This window comes from Paroedura picta, chromosome 16, assembly GCF_049243985.1.
Source record: "Paroedura picta isolate Pp20150507F chromosome 16, Ppicta_v3.0, whole genome shotgun sequence".
NCBI lineage: Eukaryota > Metazoa > Chordata > Lepidosauria > Squamata > Gekkonidae > Paroedura > Paroedura picta.
The window spans coordinates 11,709,663-11,719,889 of NC_135384.1; the positions used below are offsets into that span (position 1 = coordinate 11,709,663).

A 10,227-nucleotide genomic window follows, 5' to 3' on the forward strand; every position below is an offset into this window, starting at 1 on the left:
GAGACATCTTGGAAACTAACTTCACTTGAATACTTTGACATTATAGACATTTCCTCCTGGTGTCCCCTGGTTTCCCCAGTATCCCTTTCAAAGTGCTTGCAAATTTAGTCGTATATTAAAAAAAGGTATACCACCGTTGCAGCCATGTGACAAGCCTAATATGAGGCATGTATGTTTCACTGTATTTCAATGAGAAAATTGGGGGTAGGGTTGCCAGGTTCCCTCCTCCCCTGGATACCAGCAGGGGATGGGAGGGTTAGGTTGCCAGATTCAGGTTGGGAAACTCCTGGAGATTTGGGGATAAAGACTAGGGGAGGGCAATGACCTCAATGGGGTATAATGACATAGTGTCCAAAGCATCCATTTTCTCCTTGGGAATGGATCTCTGTTGATTGAAGATGAGCTGTAATGTCAGGGGTTCCCCAGGCCTCACCTGAAGGCAGGCATCCCTAGTTGGGGTGCCATGGGAGTGAACGAGTGGAGGACAGACACAGGTGCTCACTTTGCACAGTACCCCAGGAGATTCTGTGCAAACTCCACAGAAAATGGACTTGCATTTATGTATTGTGCAGGGGTTGGACTGGATGCCCCTGGAGGTCCCTTCCAACTCTTATGATTCTACGATTCTTCTATGACTTGATTCCTGTACATTTTAGCAAGTCTTGAGCAAAACAATTTCCTAGTGGATGTGTTAGTGTTTGTATCATTTTTTTTTGCTTATTGAGGCAACTAAAGAACTTTCAGCAGAACTCTAAATACCCCCAAGTCTGTTTTTACTGTAATCAAAGAGCTGTGTAATGCATTTTATTAGATCCAACCAAAATATCACAAAATCATCTGCATCATACAACAGCATGCAAACTTTTGAGAGCTAAAAAAGTTTGTGTGTGTGTGTGTGAGCAAGAAATCATGGTCATGTGGCCTGAAGTCATGTCACTTTGAAAAATGGGAAAATAAGATGTGTTGGCATCTAAACTGGATTTGTTTCGATTATGCTGGGTGCAAAACCAGTTTTCATTTGGGAGAAATTGATAAAACAAAACAGAGAAGGAAAAATGCCCTTCTCTCTTGGCAACTATGAAAGGCTGTGTGATAAATGTCGTCCTAGTGCTCACAAAATATGCCACACATAGAGCAGTGCACATGAGGAAACCCTGAGAATGATAACAGAGATGTGTTAGACCATCACAGCACAATGAGAGCCCTAGATGGGCAAGACTAAGAATCCATCCAGTCTACCATCATTTTGTTTGCCTTGTTTCCTACAAGCCTACAAATAAGCCCGGAAGGAAATAACCATTTTCTACTCTCAAGCAACTGACCTTTAGAGGTGCATTGCCTGTGCCTTGGAAGTTCCATCTAGCTCCCATAACTAATAGATCCTTTGGTGCAGATGTAGCTTTTGGAAGCTTCTTCAGAAGGATGATAGATCTGCTAGCTCCATAAAAGAGCCAAATGGTTATTTACAGGGAGCTGTGCATATCTACCCTGGAGGTGAATCCCACAGTATTTGATGGCTCTTATTTGTTGCAGAGTAATACAGTTTTTACTTAGGTTTTGCTACAACAGTCCAAACCCATTCTAGGAAGTGAACAAGAAACCATGATCACAACACAGAACTTACACACTCTCAGCATATTGCTGTAACACCCCCTTTTGCTGGCGTGATGCTATTCTTTTCAATGTGTGGAATTGCCCCCTGTTTCCAAAGGCAAGGACTGTGAGACTGCATAAAGCTAAATCGGGATGAAAATGATAATAAAGTTCCTTTTGAACCTGTGCGGAGTGTTTGGGCTGCTTGTTCTTTATGGGGGCAGGATTTGACACAACAGAATGAGGCTTCCCAGCAGACTCAGGTCTCAGCAACTCTCTTGGGATTTGAACACTGACAGTATTTAAAGACAACTGAGGAAAAGGTTTCTGCTTTCCCTCCCAATGACTGGAAGCTTGAATTTTACCAGGGCAAAGAGCAACTGTGGAAGGAACTCTCCTGGCATTAAACATCCATCTCCTGTTAAATATGTTGTTCTGGGGATAAGTTCTTGTCTTCCTGAACCAAGACACCCCTGTCCTGTCACTGAGACTGCCTATGATTTTAAACACACAAGAACTGGGCTGAGGAAGAAGAAGAAGAAGAAGAAGAAGAAGAAGAAGAAGAAGAAGAAGAAGAAGAAGAAGAAGAAGAAGAAGAAGAAAAAGAGGACAACAACAAGGACGACAACTAAGAAGCATCCATGGATACTCCCAATAATCAGACTTTGTTTAGGAAAAGAAAGTTTATTGAGCCATCAATCAGAGAATCACAAGGCCCTTGCTAAGACTAAGGATCTCAGGCAAGCATCCCCTTATCAACCCAGCTCCACAGCCCTTCCCAGAGTCAAATAGCTATGGGTGCAATTGGTGCTTGTTGACAATATGGATTGCCTCTATCTTCAGAGACTGAGAGTCTGTCAATAGCTGGAGGGAGGCAGGAAACAAGCTTTCACGCCTAAGATTTGGCAGGATGAGGCTAGTTAGCTAAGGAACCAAAGACACTACAATAAAACAGTTACAGAAGTTGACAGGGACATGTTAAGGATCCTAAACAGAATACATGGCAAAACATCAATCAGTCATGGTTTTCACACAAAGAACGTGTTGGGAAACTGCTGGGTAAATACTCAATTTCTTCCCCAAATCTGAATTCACAGCAGCATGCTAAGCACCATGAAACTCTGGTGTGAAATTGAGTTTTTATATTCTTTTCACAAGTTTTTGGTACCGATCTCACCCTTCCAATTGATCCCCAACCATATTTTTGTACTGTTGCTTGTCGACACAGATATTGTACACGGTCATGAGAGGGAGGGAACATGGCATGAAAGCTACATGAGCCGAATACAACAGGAGGAGGGGAGAGTAAGAGATTCTCAGTTACACGGATTTATAAAAATCCATTCATTATAATCCAAATTTTGAAACTCACAGTTTGGGATTTCAAAACTGGCTATCTTCATTGCATTTGTGAACAAAATTTCAAGTTTGGGAATGGGTTATATGAGGAGAAGATATGAGCTTCATGACAACTCTCCTGAACTCACTCTTAGATACCACGACAGAAAATCTCTTAATCAGTACTATTTTACGGCATCCATCTCTATGACGTGCCTGTTAACAAGGCTTACAAAAGCTTAAGTTCTGTATGCATGACTCGATGCAGTTATGTCAACCACAGAAGTCCCACCAAAGTTGCCACCCCACTTATTTACATCTTCTCCTGCCCATTTGCCTTGTCCTGACCCAAAATACCTCTCAGCTTATCCCAAAAGGCAGCCTGGGCAGCTGTCTCTTTGGGCCACTCTAGGTACGTCTTCCGCTTCACCCGTTTGGCTAGACGGTGATATGCTAAGAGTTGGTTTCTGGGAATGTGCTCCATGAACAATAGAATCAGAGTGTCTTCTTGCTCAGCTATGAGCCGGTATGTGGCCAGGCTCATCTCCAGTGTGCACCAGTGGCTCTCCAGGGCATTACGGCTGATCACACAGATGGTCTTGCGGCTGCTGTAGAGGCTCTCCATGATATTGTCCACAATGGCCTTGCCTACTACAAAATCTCGGTTGTGCAGACAGAGCTTGAGGAAGGGGGGTCCATTGTGCTCCAAGTTGAGTACCAGGTGTTGTAACACCCACTCCTGGTCTTGGCTGCTGTAGGATACAAAGGCATCATACTCAAATCTCCGGCCTTTATTGTGATTCCACATGCCCTTCCACCAGGCCCTCAACATGTAGGCCAAAAAAAGAAAGTCTGAGCCACAAGTGGCATTCAGAAGAGGGAGTGTGACGAAGAAGAACAGTAATGAGAAAGTAGCTATAAAAAGGAGGAAACCAGCATTATCGCTACAGTTGCGTTCGACAAAGGACACAAACTTCTGTTTCTTATGCCACCATATGACATCCAAACAGTCTGCTTGCTCCAGTCCAGATACATACATTCCTTTTTTCCTGGTTGCCCAATCAATGAGCCAGGCATTAGAGCAGTCACACCTGAAGGTGACCTTGGAGAAATGTAAGTAGCGGAGATAAGCCTGTTCTTCTATCTGGTCTTGTATGTCCCTGTCAAGTGCAAGGAAGTCCTCTGACTCCAGCACCAGGTTCCTGAGGTTGCTCTTCCTGCGGAAGAACGCGGCTGAGATGTACTTCATACGGGAATTCACCACCTTCAGGACTTCCAAGGAGGGCAAGTCCATGAAGTAGTACTGAACCTCCTTTGGGGAATAATGGTCTTCAGGCAGATTGTGCACCTCAAGGATGCGTAACTTGGACAAGTGGGACAGGTTGAAATGGTCTGATGCAAAAAGCTCATCGACTTTATGCTTATAAATGAACTGCTCAAGCAGAGGGAAATGTCGGTGGAAAGGCCGAGAAGACTGGCAGTAGTGAAAAGCTGATTCCCAATGGAGAATCCGTACACTGGGAAAGAAGGAATGATTCTCAGTATTTTGGAAATTATAACACCCGCTCAAAGACATGTTCTGCACTGAAGAAAAGGCAGTGGTGACCAAGCTGTGGAAGATAATTAGGATGCCTGACTCCAATCCAAAAAGTGTCACATTGGGCACTGAAAAATAGATCTCGGGGATGACCTGATACGAGCCTATTTGAAGGTCTCGTAACAAAGTCAAGTTCTGAAAAACAGGTCTCCAAAAGACCTCAATATCGTTGCCACGCAGGTCCAATGAGGTCAAGAAGGGCAGCTTTGGGAAAAAATGCAAACGTATCATATTATTCTCCCGAATATTCAAAATCTTGAGATGGTTTAATCCCGAGAAGGCCAATGGATCGAACGTCCGAAGGCCACACCTGTTGAATGACAGCTCCTGTAAATGTGGCAGGCAGGAGAAAGGAAAGGCTGGGAGGGTGGTGCCATTGTTTCCGGAGAAATCCAAAATCTGGAGACCGGAGGTGAAATTCATTGTTTTGTACACTGCTGGACAAAGATCCCAATGCAGATGGTTTTCAGAAAGGTCCAAGGACAACAGATGCGGTAGCTTGTACAGCAGTAAAGAATCGACATGCTCCAGTTCATTCCCTTCAAGCACCAAATTCTTCAACAAACGGCAGGCTGGAAGTTCTTCGCCAACAAAACTCTTGTTATAATTCTGGGAGAAAGTCAGCGAACGGAGGGAGAAACGAGTGGCAAGAACACAGATGGGGAAACTCTGGTTCTCAGGCAGTAGGTTGATCTTCTCTAGCGAGAGGGAATCCAGTTTGTCTACTTCCAAGGCCAAGAGCTCATTCAAATCCAGAGGGAATTGGCTCAATCTGAGGGAATGAAGAAGACTTCCATTTTCCCCTTCAGAACTGATTCGCTCTTTTGGAGGCCAAGAGGGTGAGTCATTAAGACCCAAGCGGTTACGATGCTGATCCTTTGAAGAGAAGGAGTAGGGAATCCTCTCCGTTCCACAGTTATCCACTGCCACCCAAGGGACAGACTTCAGTGGGAAGATACTGAATAGCTCTGAGAAATGCTGCCAACAACACTTGGCAACGGAGAATGACTGCAGCTGACTTGGAAGTGCTACCCTTCTCTGTCCTCTCAGTTGGATTCCCTTCATTTCCAGTGTCTGCAGCTGGTGCAATGGCTGGAAGACCTCAGTGGGGATCCAGCTTTTACAACAGTCTGCATCGGAGTGTTGGATAGACAGGTACTGTAGCTTGCCCAGGCCTAGGAAGGCCCTAGGTGAGATGATTGACATGTTGATGGTGATGCTCAAGTAACGAAGCTCTGGGAAGTTGGAGAATGCCCCATCAGATAAGCCATCGATGCTTCCAGATACACAGAGAGCATTCGCCTGCTCAGGAACAGGCGCTAGATCACCTGGCAAGGAGGTCACGTTACTGCAAAGTGCAACCAGGCCGGTATCTGGAGCAGAGGGACACAGAGAGAGGGGTTCTGTTGTGTGTGGCTTCAGCCAGCCCTCTGTAATCTGACATTTGCCAGTGAGCACCGCTGCAGATAAAGGCAGTCCCAGTAATGAAAGGAGGAGGGACAAGCTGGTCATTGCTGAGTCCCAAGAGTGGCTTTCATGAGACGGATTCAGTCCCACCTGTCTGAGAGAAGAAAAGGAATCAGAGCTTTGCCCAAACCCAAATGATCTGTGCTTTTATTAACAAGGTATTCTATATAGAGTGCTAAATAGACAAGCAGCCTCCTTCCTAAAGAATGACAATAATGCCTTTGTTGGGGCAATGCTGACAATTTGTCGGTCTATTGGAGTTTAAACTTGCAGGTTTTGCTTATTTCTAATCAGCCACTGGGAGCCTGGTCACCAGCAGAATTTGTGACCCCTGGCCAGGGATGTGCAGCGTCTGGGCCCGACCTACACAGAGCTCCCAGTGACTAGAAATTAGAGACTGCTTATTGGGTGAGTATGAAAGGGTGGGATTGGATTTGATGTTGATTGATGTAACTGTGAAAATCTGTGTTTCAGTTGCCTGCTGATTATACTAAATAAATCACAACCCATCTACCTCTACACCAGTGTGCTTATTGCTTCCAAATCCTAATAGAAGAACCATTTGCCACTTTGACCTGGCAAGACAACCAGCAAGACAAAAAGGAAGCAGGGAAGAAGCATCATCACATTTTGACTCACAGAGGAAACGAATCATACAGAAACTGTTGAAATAGGAACTCATTTTGCCAGCCTAGATTCAGGTCCTGTAAAGAAAATTTAGTCTAGGATGACCAGGTTCCTCTGGGCACCAATGGGAAATGGGTGGTAGGGTTGCCAGAACCAGGTTGGGAAACTACTAGAGATCTGGAGATGGAGCCTGGGGAGGACAGGAATTTCAGTGTTCTCCCCCACCTTAAAAAGGTAAAGGTATCCCCTGTGCAAGCACCGAGTCATGTCTGACCCTTGGGGTGACGCCCTCTAGCGTTTTCATGGCAGACTCAATATGGGGTGGTTTGCCAGTGCCTTCCCCAGTCATTACCGTTTACCCCCCAGCAGCAAGCTGGGTGCTCATTTTACCGACCTCGGAAGGATGGAAGGCTGAGTCAACCTTGAGCCGGCTTCTGGGATTGAACTCCCAGCCTCATGGGCAAAGCTTTCAGACAGCTGCCTTACCACTCTGCGCCACAAGAGGCTCATATCTCCCCCACCTTAAGCATCCCTTTTCTCCAGGGGATCTCCATTGTCTGGAGATGAGCTGTAATTCTGGGGATCTTCAGGTCCCCTCTGGAGACATGCCTAGTTTTGCCTGTCCTCAACTTAGAAAGTCAGGCCAACTTTATGCCCAAACACCCCCTACTGCAGTGGTTCGAAACCTGGGGGTCGAATGACCCTTTTGCAAGGGTCATGGCAGGGCAAGCAGCTTGGCCGGGGAGCGCTATCCACACAACAGCCTTGTGGGGTAGATTGAGATAAAGGGTTCGTCTGTCTGGAGTAGCAGAAAAGAGCGAGATCGGTGGAAAAGAGAGAGATCGGCATGGTGGGACAAGAGGCAGAACTGATCTGAGAAACCCTGGGGGGAAAAAACCCCAATTTATATACAATCATGAACAATGGATCTTCATGCCATTGATCAGTTTCGGTTTAATTTCTGTGAAAGAACCCTTTGAATAATTGTATGGTTGGGGGTCACCACAACATGAGGAACTGTATTAAAGGGAAGGTTGAGAACTACTGCCTTACTGCAACCATAAAAGGGATTCCTGGCTTGTTCAGTGCTTAAATAGTGCCCATAAAAACATTACAGCCCCAAACAAATACTTGGCTTGCTTTTGAAATTTGGCCAGCCCTAGCTAGGGCCAAACATTTTTACAGACTGAATGATCATAGTTCTAATACAGGGGTGAACTGCATACTATTTTTTAATACTATGCGATGCAGAGAAAACTGCAATCTCTGTCCTTTGATAGAACCCAGATTAGAGGGACATGGGATCAAATGTGTGCTCAACTATGAATCCCACTGATAGGCTTGCCAATCTCCAGGTGGTGGCTGGAGATCTTTTGGAATTACAACTAATCTCTAGGCAACAGTGATTGGTTCATCTAGAGCCAATGACCACTTTGGAATGTGGCCTTTATGGAATGGGAGTCCCTCCTTTCCTTTTGATTTGACTTAGTTCTCCATCTTACAGCAGAAGATGGAAAAAAACAAAGAATGGATGCAACAGGTCATTTATTATCAAGCCTATCTTCAGCCTTTTAAAAGTGCTTCATCAGGGAATGTCCAACTTAAAAATTAGTCTTCCTTAGATTAGCAAAATGTCCTTGCAACAGACCACAGAGGTGTCATTGAGAAACAACTGAGAAAAGGTTGTTAATAGATCAAGGGGGAAAAACATACAGGCCACCTATGCAATGTGAACTGCAGACAGCAGGTAGCAATGTAGATCAGGGTAGATCCAGGTGAGTTACAAGACAGCAGGGCCTGATCAAAGTGAAAAGACATACCTCTTGAAGTCACTGTGATGGAATACCTGGATATTCTCTTTTGCTGACCAACTCTTCTCTTCCGAACTCATCTGCCAAAATTTCTAAAAGCAGCAGCTTGTGCTGAACAGAATTTTTAAAGGAAGGTAGAGGGGTCTACAGGAGATCCTGCTGGGTTTCCTCTTCACCCAACACATCCTCTTTCATACTTGCTAGGACATATGAGGACGGACAACTTCCCTACCACTCTGTTTTGCTCAGCCTCGTAAATGAAGGGCCGTCAGGTTTCAGTTCTATGGCTCAACATTTACTTGGCAAGCTGAGGTCCACATTTTCAAGGTGTCAGTTTTGGAAATAGAAAGCACGAAGGAAATTCTACAGTGGAGACAAGAAATATTTGTTCGGAAGATACTGGCTTGTTGGGGGAAAGCTTCTATCCATGCAGACTTCTCTTCCTACCCTACAGGTATGGACTTGGGACTGTGGACTTGTAACTTTCCATGCTTTTGTCGAGATCAATCATACTAGAGCACAAAGTGTGGAAAACACAGAGCAGTGCATGGTGGTATGTAAGTAAAAGAGGCAGGATATGATTAAATAAGCACAAAAACAAGGGAGACGTGAGAATGAGGCTGCCTGGCCACCACCTGGGTGGGTCCTCCAAAGAGAAGGATCCAGCAAGCTTTCTCATATAACCTTGCTCAACATTCTTCTTTACTATAATATCTATCCCACATAATTTTGATACATGTAGATCCCATGATCCAGAACATGGCCTTTTTGGATGGTCAAAGGGGATCCCTCTCCCATTTGTCACTAGCAGAAAAAGTTGTTTTGACCACTGTTGCTCATCTAACCCCTTTTGTGGGTATTGGTCATGAGAATTTATTATTATTATGTTCTATTGTAATTTTAGAGCCCCTTGTGGCGCAGGGTGGTAAAGCATCCTACATGCTGTCTAAAGCTCTGACCACGAGGCTGGGAGTTTGATCCCAGCAGCTGGCTCAGCCTTCCATCCTTCTGAGGTCGGTAAAATGAGTACTCAGCTTGCTGCTGGGGGGTAAAACAGTAATGACTGGGGAAGGGAATGGCAAAACCACCCTGTATTGAGTCTGCCAAGAAAACGCTAGAGGGCATCACCCCAAGGGTCAGATATGACTCGGTGCTTGCACAGGGGATACCTTTACCTTTTATTGTAATTTTATATATTATGCTATTGCTTAAAAAAACACTTTGATATGTGCATACGTGGTACAGGGGGTGGCTGAGAAAGGAAAAGGCAAGGCAAATTACACCAGCATGAGCAGGGCTTGAAAGATTGAGCACCTTCCTGCCCTATAAAGAAGCAAAGCCAGAACAAAACATCTGTGTGGAAACAGGCACTTCCAACTATTAAATGCCCCATTGGGGGCAATGTATATATAGAAGGTTTGAACACACATGAACACACCTGAAGCTGCCTTATACTGCATCAGAGCCTTGGTCCTTCCAGGTCAGTATTGTCTACTCAGAAGGACAATGGCTTTCCAGGGTCTCAGGCACTTTCACATCACCTCTTACCTGGTACTTTTAACCCAGGCTTTCTCAACCAGGGTTGAAATTCTGGGGTTTCTGGACAGCCCTGGAGGGGTTTCCCATATAGGTGGGAATTAATTACTTTTTATATATATTTTAAAAAATTGTTAAACATTTATTGAGTGATATGACTGTATATGGTCATTTCAACCTGCCCCCCCGACCAATGGTGGGCCTGGAGAGTGTGGGAAGGGGAGGGGCCTGGGTGGGTATGTACACAGCTATGCTTCC

General features: G+C 45.0%; 1 protein-coding gene across 1 annotated transcript; it reads right to left on the reverse strand.

Annotated features, from left to right (window-relative positions):
- Nucleotides 1-2,287: 2,287 nt before the first annotated feature.
- Nucleotides 2,288-8,547, reverse strand: LOC143825718 (toll-like receptor 12). The gene is made up of 2 exons (XM_077313976.1): nt 8,443-8,547; nt 2,288-6,089 (listed from the first exon to the last, which is right to left on the reverse strand). The coding sequence occupies exons 1-2, from the start codon at nt 8,511-8,513 to the stop codon at nt 3,245-3,247; spliced, it is 2,916 nt and encodes a 971-aa protein (XP_077170091.1). The 5' UTR covers nt 8,514-8,547; the 3' UTR covers nt 2,288-3,244.
- Between the last annotated feature and the right edge of the window lie 1,680 nt (nt 8,548-10,227).